Source organism: Capra hircus, chromosome 16 (assembly GCF_001704415.2).
Source record: "Capra hircus breed San Clemente chromosome 16, ASM170441v1, whole genome shotgun sequence".
Classification (NCBI taxonomy): Eukaryota; Metazoa; Chordata; class Mammalia; order Artiodactyla; family Bovidae; genus Capra; species Capra hircus.
The window spans coordinates 77,942,594-77,955,523 of record NC_030823.1 but is presented as its reverse complement, the minus strand read 5'-3'; the positions used below and the strand labels follow the sequence as shown (position 1 = coordinate 77,955,523).

At 48.6% G+C, this 12,930-nt stretch overlaps 1 protein-coding gene across 5 annotated transcripts in view; it reads right to left on the bottom strand.

Moving 5' to 3' along the window:
• Positions 1-12,930, bottom strand: part of CAMSAP2 (calmodulin regulated spectrin associated protein family member 2) — a 96,652-nt gene that overhangs the window by 71,427 nt on the left and 12,295 nt on the right. For 4 of the 5 annotated variants that reach the window (XM_018060830.1, XM_018060832.1, XM_018060831.1 and 1 more), the window contains exon 2: positions 3,701-3,960. The exons of the other annotated variant lie outside the window; for it this stretch is intronic. In XM_018060830.1, the coding sequence (XP_017916319.1) occupies positions 3,701-3,960 (260 nt within the window). The remainder of the gene's footprint in view (positions 1-3,700; positions 3,961-12,930) is intronic. 5 annotated transcript variants of the gene reach the window in all.

Sequence of the window (12,930 nt, the reverse complement as noted above, 5' to 3'; positions counted from 1 at the left end):
TTTCATCAAGAGGCTTTTTAGTTCTTCTTCACTTTCTGCCATAAGGGTGGTGTCATCTGCATATCTGAGGTTATCGATATTTCTCTTGGCAATCTTGATTCCAGCTTGTGTTTCTTCCAGCCCAGCATTTCTCATGATGTACTCTGCATAGAAGTTAAATAAGCAGGGTGACAATATACAGCCTTGACATACTCCTTTTCCTATTTGGAACCAGTCTGTTGCTCCATGTTCAGTTCTAACTGTTGCTTCCTCACCTGCATATAGGTTTCTCAAGAGGCAGGTCAGGTGGTCTGGTATTCCCATCTCTTGCAGAATTTTCCACAGTTTATTCTGATCCATACCTTCAAAGGCTTTGGCATAGTCAATAAAGCAGAAATAGATGTTTTTCTGGAACTCTCTTGCTTTTTCCATGATCCAGCAGATGTTGGCAATTGGATCTCTGGTTCCTCTGCCTTTTCTAAAACCACCTTCAACATCTGGAAGTTCACGGTTCACGTACTGCTGAAGCCTGGCTTGGAGAATTTTGAGCATTACTTTACTAGCGTCTGAGATAAGTGCAATTGTGCGGTATTTTGGGCTTTCTTTGGCATTGCCTTTCTTTGGGATTGGAATGAAAACTGACCTTTTCTAGTCCTGTGGCCACTGCTGAGTTTTCCAAATGTGCTGGCACATTGAGTGCAGCACTTTCACAGCATCATTTATGAAATTCATAGAATTTAAGATTTTATGACATAGATCAAATCCATCAGCCCAACGTAATGATATCAAACGCAGTACACATGCAACTTCATTTTGTTGCAGAGTAAAGTTCAAAAGCTACAAGTCCCATCTGGCTCCACATGCCAGAAGTCCCTCAGATTCCAAGTCCTCCTACGTACCAGTACTTATGTGGACAGAGAGCCCGAGAGGTGACCTGACCCGGCTTAGGACGCACTGCGGCTCCAGGGCGCACAAGTCGCCGAGGTTTAACGCCGACTGGAGCAATGGCGTCAGGCCTCAGAGCCTGTGCCCCCCCCCCCCCCCCCCGGCGACTGTGCCCGCGCTGCGTCTGGGCCTGCTCACGGACGTGGGCCAGGCACGCACACGTCCCGGTTCAGCCCTTCCGCCAACCTTGCAGACTACAACTATGTGCTGAATAACGGCTAACGTACATCCTAACTATTGACAAACACACTTCCTGACAATACTTTTCCATTGATGTAAATACAGAAGAGCATATTTTGCAGGCTGTACTCCCACAATCTCTCTTTAAGTGCACTTGGATGGAGAGGAGAGATCCCCAACAGGCGTTCTCACTTTTGCCCGAAAAAAAAAAAAGGCATTTCCTTCAACCCCTACCCAGCCCAAGCTGATCACCTCTGTTTAGCGAGCCCGCCTCACCCTCACAGTGGCGTTTCTGCTGCCCCTGAGTATTTCCCCAGAGGCTGCGAGGCGGCGGCAGAAATAAGGCTGCAACCAAGATAGCTGGGAGGCGGGAGGCGCGGTGGGGCCAGTGCAGCAGGTGCACTTAAACACACTAGTTTTCACTGCACCACTCAAAATGCAGGGCACGGAAGGACACTCACTAGTCTCAAACCAAAACGAATGATTTCTCAAGAAACAAAGTTTTTACGAGTACTCAAGAAATTTTCTCACACAGGTTTTAGAAAAATAGTAACAGTACAATATCATCAATCAAAACTTCACAGCAACTGGAAAACCTTAAATCAAGTTGTAAGAGAGACTGAAAGTGCACAGTGAGAGCACGGACCAGGAGGTGCGACACAGCAGGGGGACGCGGTGCGGCCCAGCGTGAGCGTCTGAGGCCCACAGACAGAAGCCAGGCCCAGAGACGCAGCACCACGCCCCTGACATCACATTCCTTAAACCTCAGCTCCTGGAAAGCGAAAATGAAGTGAAAGTTGCTTAGTCGTGTCTGACTCTTTTTGACCCCATGGACTCTATAGTCCATGGAACTCTCCAGGCCAGAATACTGGACTGGGTAGCCTTTCCCTTCTCCAGGGATCGAACCCAGGTCTCCCACATTGCAGGTGGATTCTTTACCAGCTGAGCCACAAGGGAATCCCAAGAATACTGGAGTGGGTAGCCTATCCCTTCTCCAGCCGATCTTCCTGACCGAGGAATCAAACTGGGGTCTCCTGCAATGCAGGCGGATTCTTTACCAACTGAGCCACCAGGGAAGCCCTCAATTCCTGGAGTCAGATTTACTAGCAAGATCAATGCAGAGTGAAAGTAGCCTGATGGGAAAGCAAAGAGTAGTCTACCAAACCTGCACCTTCACACACATAAGCCTCACTAGGAAGAATAATGAAGGAAGCGTGGCAAGTCTGCTTCATTCTTATTAGAAAGGACCTAAAATAGATAACCTTCTCTGAGGATGAGCAGGTCAGGGGACGTGTACCACTGGTACCTGGAAGAATTGGCACTGGGCAGACGCAGACGCAGACTCAGCACCATGGACATGCTCTGTAAACATCCCCTTGGCCTGAGCAGTGGAAGCAAAAGCAGGCAGAGCGGACTCGAGAGCGCGGACGGGGAGCCGCTGCGGGGCCCCTGAGCGGAGTTCTGCTCAGCCCTGGGGCCTGCAAGCTGCTCATGGGCGCCATGCAGGCGTGCAAACCTCAGAGGGAACCGTGAGGTGAACCTGCAGCCATCAACAGAAGGCCAAAATCTCCCATCTGACAAGAAACATTCTTAGTTTTCCTCAATGATTCTGCAGTTTAATAAATCTATTACTAAATTCATTAACTAAAGTTTTCTCGAGATGTTATTCTTCATTTCTTGAAAATAATAAAAATAGGTTGTTTTAAAGAAGGAAAACAGGCAGAAAGCAGAGGTAGGTCAATCAGCTCTTCTAGAGCTCTATTTGGTAAACTGATTTTCCCTCATCTTTCTTCAGTCTCATAATTTCATATACTCTTCCACACACGCCCCTCTCCTCTCCTCCAAGGAAGACACCCAGTCTCATACGAGAGCCTGATCTACCCCAATGTGCGAATGAGTCACTGTTCCAGTACCGTTCTCGACACCCAGGATCTTGTAAACGTGAGTTCCAGCGGTACCACAGACTGACGCCAGACACGGGGAACCCAGCACTTGGTGTCCCTGGAGCTGCGGGGAGGAAGGGCACGCCTGCTCGGCCCAGGCCAGCACCCAGCCCTGCCCTGCGTGTTCTCCATGAGAATGCGTTCGCGGTTGTTAAATAAACTCAAATACCGAGCACACAGAAATAGACCAAGAGGTCATTCACGCAGATAAAAGAACACTCACAACTCCCATCTCTTCCCTAAGAAGACAAGGACCCCTTACATCTCTTAAAGTCTCTGGGATGGAGAAAAGTAAGCTTTTAAACTGAAAAAAAAAAAAAAAAAAAATTTCACTTTAGTTGGAAATTATGTGATTGTTTCTCCCACGTATTAGAATGGCACCAAACATTCCAAACTAGTTCATTAAACGCTTCCTTAACTGGATCTCTCTGCTATACACCTGAAATACAACACTGTAAATCAAGCATACTTCAGTTCTTAAAAAACACAAACCTTCAATTTGAAAATGAGGTTTATGAGGAAAAAGACAATTTTTAAACGCCAGGCAGAGATGGCAGTGCAACTGTAAAGCCTAGGTCCCTCTGCTGGGTAACACACTTCACGCGCAGACGCACACACGGCACATGCCGTCGGCACGGCCACGGGAGACGCACCATCTGGATGGGCTTCTTGTGTAGGTCTCGCTCCGTCACCAGCTTCTCTTGGTCGGTGACATAGAGGCCCTTCTGAGCTAAAGCCTGGATGACGGCGTCATGGCCCAACAGGGGCTTCGCAGCATCGCTCCTGAGGATGAGGCTCCCGGCGCGGCAATACAGCTCGGCGGAGAGCAGCAGGCCGACCACGGGCGGCTTGATGTGCTCCTGGTCATACTGGTCTGTGTAGAATGGCTCTCGGAGCTCCTCTGGCACATTCTCTACAAAGATTAAGGGGGAAACGTTCTTACAAGATTTGTATAAAAGAAACACAGTTTATTTAATAGCATCACTTATATCGTAAAAGATTTCTTTTAGAAACAACAATAACCCTTTAACGAACAGATGATTTATTTGACCACTGCAGACAGTCTGGAATGAGAAAGAGAGAGAACTTCCCTTTACAGAAGATAATGTCTCAGTACATCACAAAAGCCACCGCGAATAATCAAGAAGAAACGCCTCCTGAGCCCAGCAACTCGGGGGAAAGCGCTCCCACATGAGCACTCAGACACGCAGGACGAGGGCAAGATTCCCAAAAGCCCGTGTCTGAATCCTCTCCCATCCAAGCGGCCAACCAGGAAAGGCGGCTGACAGTCACTTCAGGGACCCCAGGCCTCGACAGCTGAGAGTGTAACATCGTCTGCCCACCGTCCACTGTCCCCTTGCCTCCCCACGCTGGCCTCTCCCGCCCTGCTTGGCCTGTTGAGGGCCAGTTAGAGCTGAGGTTCAAGGAGAACCACCCTCAAACATCCCGAACGCCAGAAAACCTTGTTACTACACCACCCCCGACCACCTCCGTCCGACCCCACTGAAGCCCTCCTGGGTGCCTGACCGATCTGCCCCAGGGAGACAGACGGGCAGCTGAGCAACGGGACCAGCCTCTGGGCATCTCTCTGGAGGTCAGGCCACTCCCTGGGAAGGAGGCCCGGCGAGAACGAGCGTCGGCGCTGCCCCCCGCCCCGCCCCCCCCCAGAAAGGTGGGCATCTGAGCAGCAGGCTCAGGTGGAGCCGCAGTCACAGGACCCAGGCAACCGCCAGCCAGGCCTCGTCCGCCTTCTCTGGAGAGTCAGGGTTCACGGCCACTCACTGCCGACTTGAGGAGCTTCGTGAAGAGGCAGCTTTACTGTAAGCTCAGGAATGTCACGGCATGAACAGAAGTCCAAAGAGCATATTGACCAGCACTGATTACTCTGTAGCAATTCTACCTTAAAGCTTTGGCAAAGTCCAATCATTTAGAAAAATATCCTCATCAAATAACAGTATTATAATTACTGCATGTTCATTTTACACACCAGTGCGGGTTCTGGGGAATTCAAGGATTTAGAAATACTCCCTATGCCCAAGGACCTAATAATCCACAAATGGTCTACACAGATCAAGCTTGCCAACTCGGAAACTGGAGACAACGGTTTCAGCAGCAAACAACCCAGCACAAAATGAGAGGCCAAGTGTGCGCTTCAAGCTCAAAGCAGCAGGCGCCACGGCAGGCTGACCCAGCTGCACCCAGAAAAACAGGAGGGGGAGAGCAAGCAGAAACTGCAGTCAGAGCGGCTGAAGAGGGTCTCTAAACAGGAGGGGGAAGAGGGAGACAGAAGACCCAACAACTCGGGCAGAGAAAGGGTTCCGGTAGGAGGACAGAAGTGGTATGGACCCAACAGAAGCAGAAGATATTAAGAAGAGGTGGCAAGAATACACAGAACTGTACAGAAAAGATCTTCACAACCCACATAATCCTGATGGTTATGATCACTCACCTATAGCTAGACTTCCTGGAATGTGAAGTCAAGTAGGTCTTAGGAAGCATCACTACGAACAAAGCTAGTGGAGGTGATGGAATTCCAGTTGAGCTGTTTCAAATCCTGAAAGATGATGCTGTGAAAGTGCTGCACTCAATATGCCAGCACATTTGGAAAACTCAGAAGTGGCCACGGGACTGGAAAAGGTCAGTTTTCATTCCAATCCCAAAGAAAGAGAATGCTCAAACTACCGCACAATTGCACTCATCTCACATGCTAGTAAAGTAATGCTCAAAATTCTCCAAGCCAGGCTTCAACAGTATATGAACCGTGAACTTCCAGATGTTCAAGCTGGTTTTAGAAAAGGCAGAGGAACCAGAAATCAAATTGCCAACAACCGCTGGATCATCGAAAAAGTAAGAGAGTTCCAGAAAAACATCTATTTCTGCTTTAATGACTATTGCAAAGCCTCTGACTGTGTGGATCATAAAAAACTGTGGAAAATTCTGCAAGAGATGGGAATACCAGACCACCTGACCTGCCTCTTGAGAAACCTGTATGCAGGTCAGGAAGCAACAGTTAGAACTGGACATGGAACAACAGACTGGTTCCAAATAGGAAAAGGAGTATGTCAAGGCTGTATATTGTCACCCTGTTTATTTAACTTATATGCAGAGTACATCATGAGAAACGCTGGGCTGGAAGAAGCACAAGCTGGAATCAAGATTGCCGGGAGAAATATCAATAACCTCAGATATGCAGATGACACCACCCTTATGGCAGAAAGAGCCTAAAGAGCCTCTTGATGAAAGTGAAAGAGGAGAGTGAAAAAGTTGGCTTAAAGCTCAACATTCAGAAAACGAAGATCATGGCATCCGGTCCCATCACTTCATGGGAAATAGATGGGGAAACAGTGGAAACAGTGTCAGACTTTATTTTGGGGGGCTCCAAAATCACTGCAGATGGTGACTGCAGCCATGAAGTTAAAAGACGCTTACTCCTTGGAAGAAAAGTTATGACCAACCTAGATGCTGCTGCTGCTGCTGCTAAGTCACTTCAGTCATGTCCAACCTTGTGCGACCCCACAGACGGCAGCCCACCAGGCTCCCCTGCCCCTGGGATTCTCAAGGCAAGAACACTGGAGTGGGTTGCCATTTCCTTCTCCAATGCATATTAAAAAGCAGAGACATTACCTTGCCAACAAAGGTCCGTCTAGTCAAAGCTACGGTTTTTCCAGTAGTCATGTATGGATGTGAGAGTTGGACTATAGAGAAAGCTGAGTGCCAAAGAACTGATGCTTTTCAACTGTGGTGTTGGAGAAGACTCTTGAGACTTGGACTTCTTGAGACTTCTTGGACTTGCAGTCCCTTGGACTGCAAAGAGATCCAACTAGTCCATCCTAAAGGATATCAGCCTTGAATATTCACTGGAAGGACTGATGCTGAAGCTGAAACGCCAATACTTTGGCCACCTGATGTGAAGAACTGACTCACTGGAAAAGACAGTGATGCTGGGAAAAACTGAAGGCGGGAGGAGAAGGGGATGACAGAGGATGAGATGGTTGGATGGCATCACCGACTAGATGGACATGAGTCTGAGTGAACTCCGGGAGCTGGTAATGGACAGGGAGGCATGGCATGCTGCAGTCTATGGGGCTGCAAAGAGTCAGACATGACTGAGGGACTGAACTGAACTGAAGGATCTGCCGACAGTTTTATAGGAGGAAATTGACCCATTATGACTGATGTCTGGGGACAGTTAATCTAGTATTCAGTACTGACGGTGAGGCTGCAGAGACCAGGAAATGACATGGGAAGGAGGCAGGGCAGCGATGCCAACAGGAAGGGAAGGACAGGGACAACCCTGAGGGCCCAGGCACAAAGCAGCGAGAAGGGGTCAGACGGCGCCCAGAGGTGATCAAGGCAAGAGGCACGCCACCAACAGAGGGAGGGAGACCAAGGAAGCATCTGCTGCAGAAGCAGGACTGTGACTTTAGCTCCAGACATGCTGAGCTTGGAACAACAGCAAAAATACCCAAGTGGAAATATGCGAAAGGCAACTGGGGATACTGGACTATGGAAAGAGGTCAGGAGTAGCTGGACCAATTTGGGATTTTGGAGACATCTAAAAATATCATCCTCATTTAATAATTGAAAATTCTTCCCTTCCTTCAGAGCTGCATTAACCAGCTGTGAGCCAGTCTTAAACCTGACAGACTCCGCAGGGTGATGGTAAGCTTTGTCATAAACTACAGAATGCAGGGTCAGTGTCCATTTAAATTCTTGTATCCCAGGAACTAAACGGAAGCTACTAGTAGAACAAATTTAAAAGTGAAATCATTTGATTTTAAGATGATTATAAAATGTATACATGATAAATTTTTTTCCTACAACAATGAAAAGTGAACATCACAGGTGACTTGGTACCCAAACGCCAGTTGTACAAACTGACTGCTTGTCATCAGCCTACAAACTTTCCACCACACTGTACATCCAATCACATCTATACACTGCGTTACATCCTTCCCCACCCATGAGCTTTATCACAACTTGGTAAAACTGTCAAACCAGACAATATACACATAAATATTAGGACTGTGTTAATAACAACAGAATGGGAAAGATTAGAGATCTCTTCAAGAAAATTAGGGATACCAAGGGAACATTTCATACAAAGATGGGCTCGATAAAGGATAGAAATGGTAGGGAAGCAGAAGATATTAAGAAGAGGTGGCAAGAATACACAGGAGAACTGTACAAAAAAGATCTTCATGACCCGGATAATCACGATGGTGTGCTCACTCATCTAGAGCCAGACATCCTGGAATGTGAAGTCAAGTGGGCCTTAGAAAGTATCACTACGAACAAAGCTAGTAGAGATGACGGAATTCCAGTTGAGCTATTTCAAATCCTGAAAGATGATGCTGTGAAAGTGCTGCACTCAATATGCCAGCACATTTGGAAAACTCAGCAGTGGCCACAGGACTGGAAAAGGCCAGTTTTCATTCCAATCCCAAAGAAAGGCAATGCCAAAGAATGTTCAAACTACCGCACAATTGCACTCATCTCACACACTAGTAAAGTAATGCTCAAAATTCTCCAAGCCAGGCTTCAGCAATACGTGAACTGTGCACTTCCAGATGTTCAAGGTGGTTTTAGAAAAGGCAGAGGAACCAGAGATCAAACTGCCAACATCTGCTGGATCGTGGAAAAAGCAAGAGAGTTCCAGAAAAACATCTATTTCTGCTTTATTGACTATGCCAAAGCCTTTGAAGGTATGGATCAGAATAAACTGTGGAAAATTCTGAAAGAGATGGGCATACCAGACCACCTGACCTGCCTCTTGAGAAATCTGTATGCAGGTCAGGAAGCAACAGTTAGAACTGGACATGGAACAGTTCTGGTTCCAAATAGGAAAAGGACTGCGTCAAGGCTGTATATTGTCACCCTGCTTATTTAACTTATATGCAGAGTACATCATGAGAAACGCTGGGCTGGAAGAAGCACAAGCTGGAATCAAGATTGCTGGGAGAAATATCAATAACCTCAGATATGCAGATGACACCACCCTTATGGCAGAAAGTGAAGAGGAGCTAAAGAGCCTCTAGATGAAAGTGAAAGAGGAGAGTGAAAAAGTTGGCTTAAAGCTCAACATTCAGAAAACGAAGATCATGGCATCCGGTCCCATCACTTCATGGCAAATAGATGGGGAAACAGGGCTCCAAAATCACTGCAGATGGTGACTGCAGCCATGAAATTAAAAGACGCTTACTCCTTGGAAGGAAAGTTATGATCAACCTAGACAGCATATTCAAAAGGAGAGACATTACTTTGCCAACAAAGGTCCGTCTAGCCAAGGCTATGGTTTTTCCAGTGGTCATATATGGATGTAAGAGTTGGACTGTGAAGAAAGCTGAGCACCAAAGAATTGATGCTTTTGAACTGTGGTGTTGGAGAAGACTCTTGAGAGTCCCTTGGACTGCAAGGAGATCCAACCAGTCCATTTTGAAAGAGATCAGTTCTGGGTGTTCATTGGAAGGAATGATGCTAAAGCTGAAACTCCAGTACTTTGGCCACTTCATGAGAAGAGTTGACTCATTTGAAAAGACCCTGATGCTGGGAGGGAATGGGGGCAGGACGAGAAGGCGACGACAGAGAATGAGATAGCTGGATGGCATCACTGACTCGATGGACGTGAGTCTGAGTGAACTTCGGGAGTTGGTGATGGACAGGGTGGCCTGGCGTGCTGCGATTCATGGGGTCGCAAAGAGTCAGACACGACTGAGCGACTGAACTGAACTGAACTGATGCTCACTAAGGGCTTTTCTGTGCAAGCAGTGTGCACGCATCCTGTCTTCAATATGAACAATTCTCTTGTCCCTGTTCTACATATGAGGAACTCAAGACAGGTATTGTGCCAAAGGTACACAGCTGATAAACACAGAGTCTTAACCCTAAACCATGTAGCTAAACAGATTCAAAAATAACGATGGTCTGCCAGGATCACGAAACTGGAAGGTGGAAGAGGACAGCTTAGGGGCTATTTTCATTGTGCTATGATGTACCCACAAGTCTAAGTTATGAAAGTGTAAGTTTCAAAAAATTTCAATGCAAGGAAAAGGGAAAGGAGCCATAGCAAGTCTCAGAATGTTTTAAGAATATGACAAAAACAGATCATTCCATCCTTAAAGAATGCAAAACTGTGTACTGAGCATCGTAAAGTAGGTCCCGTTTAAGAACAAGGCTTCAAGAACTGCATCTGCTGGAAAGACAATGTTGAAGGCCTATCACTTTGCAAACAGTGCAAAACTGTCGCTCTTCAAAACGGCGGGTCTGCAGCTGCTCCCTGTTTAGATCGAATGAACTGAAACTGCATGTTAGAAAATAAATAGGCAGAATCAAAGGTAAGAAGCTTCACCCTCCCCCTCATCTCCAGAGTACAAGAAGATAAGACATTAATACTTGAGAAAACTGAAACTCCACTCCCAGAAGTGCAACGGAGAAGAGACAAGTTTTTCTCGTGTACCAGGACTGAAGCGAGAACCTACCACGCTCATGTTACTATAAATAAACCCTGGCTAGAGCAAAGCTTTGAAACTCACAACCACCTGAGAGGCTTGGGCACGGGCGGAGAGCACAGCAACAGTCTTGCTCAGGGCCCTTCCCCACAGAGCTGAGTCAGCACCTGTAACAGTATGAGGGGAGTGCATTTCAGAAATGTCACTACTCAGCCAGGGGACTGCTGCCTTAATTTCCGAATCTAAAAACTGTGTCTAAGACAATTAGTAAGACAGAATCTGTGAGTATCAAAAACTCCAAGTGAAAGTAAACCCTAGAGCTTGAACTCTACATCAACCAAAAGACACAAAAATGATCAGTAACATTAAAGAAAAAAAAATCCTAGTACCAGTAATCAAAGATTAAGTTACAAAGAGTCTGCCTGTCAAAATGACGGACAGTTCCTAAACCCACTGTTGACAAGGAGGGACTCACCCAGGCCCAGGCCTCTTATTCCCACGACTCACCCGCAGCAGCTCCGTGCCCGCTGCACGCAGTGGGCATCTGATGGTCGGAAACGTTACTGTGTAAAATTTTAGTCATTGGCCTTGTTCTAAAGATATGCACAGATTTCAAATTTCCCCTCAAGTCCCAGACTCTGCACTAGCAACCCCAACCTACTTGTCCTCTCCGCTTTGAAAGCCCTGAGAACCCCTCTAGGCCACCCGACTTCTGCAGCAGCATTCCCTCTCGAAACCAGAGCGGTCTCCAGCCAGCCTATTTCAGCAGCAGCGGGAAGCGGCACGGCAGGGTGCTGCCATGCTGGCGCTCTGGAGCCCTGTCTTACTTGATGGGGGTCCCTGGGTGCAGTCATCCTCTCCCCGAGTCCAGGCCGTCCCCCGCTGCCCATGTGTGTCAGGCGTCTGCCTCCCCGGCTCTGGACCTCACCCTCTGCCCCTCCGCGCCGGCCAGTGCGCCACAGACACTGAGTCTCTGGGCTCCACAAGGCCCAGTCAGCCCTCATCCTCCCACGGGAGCTGTGAGCCATCATCCCCAGACCCCTCTTCCCATCGGTCATCCTGTTCTCATAACTGCTGTCCCATGATATCCGGGTCTGCTATTCCCTGCACACCACAGCCTCCAGGAGAGCGGGCCCTTTCCCATCCTCGGCATCAGCACCCAGAAGGGCGCCCGGAGCACAGCACGGGCAGGGGCTCCCCGTCCCTCCATGCTGCACCCCAGGGGTTAAGTCCCCACCCCACCCCTCCCGCTGCCCTGAGAGACACAAGGGCCTCTTCCGAGCTGCAGAGCCTCACCAGCCTCCAGGACGCTGGGGAACCTCAACCCCAAGCCCAGAGCCAGGTTCCTGGGCGGCAGGGGCAGTAACGCACAGGGCGAGGGGAAGGTGAGGGCGAGTTCCGTGGAGCCGGCCTCCGATAGGAAGAGTCAGCGTGAGCACACGGCAACTGCCACGCGCCTCTGACGGCGACAGGGCACCTGAGCCGCAGGTCACGTCTGCTGAGCCCCGGCAGCTGCCAGAGCGCACCTCCATCCTGGTCTCCAAGACCCTCCCACGAAAGCAACCAGGACTCCTCAAGAAGTGGCTGCTTCCTCCCGAGCTGGACCAGCAAAGCACATGCTCAGCTAAGAATACGTGCATGTGCGTGCCAGGAAGGGTCAGAGCCAACAGGGGGCCGTGTCAGCTCGCAGGGCTCCACTGGGAGAAGACTCCAATCAGCCAAACCTAAGACAACCTGAACATCAAATAAATAGTGACACCAAGCGATTATAACCCGCCTGGATGAAGGAGAATGTCCATCCTGATGTAACCAAATAAGTAAGTGTGTGAAAGAAAAAGAAGGGAAAACTCTTCCTTGTAGCAGAATACCAACTAAAACTGGGATACAGTAAACGGGGTAATAACTGACTCAAGCAAGAATCACTGTGGGTGCTAAGTCAGTGGGCCGAAGTTTGATGAACAGGATGTTTCAAATTATCTCCCCGCAAATTGCTTCTTAATTAAAAATGGAAAATAATAATCTCACAGTGGAGAAAAGTAGCAGATACCACCTGAAGCAAGAGGTCAAATCTGGAGTTGCCTGGTGGCACAGTGGCTAAGAACCCACTTGCCAACGCAGGGGACACCGGTCGACCCCTGGTCCGGGAAGATTCCACACGCTGAGGAGGAACCACTAAGCCCTGCACAGCTCCTGACGCCCGCACGCTCCAGGGCCCTCGAGACACAACCACTGAGCCCGCGCACTACAGCTACTGAGGCTCGTGCAGCGAGAGCCCGGGCTCCACGAGGGAAGCACCGGGACTAGAGCGCCCACAGGCAGCAACAAAGACCCAGCGCGATCGAAAGGAAATAGTGTTTTTTTAAAGAGAGATTAAAGTCCACCTCACCAACTGAATGCACATCGTGTGCCTCTGACACGACCCACTGGAAACACAG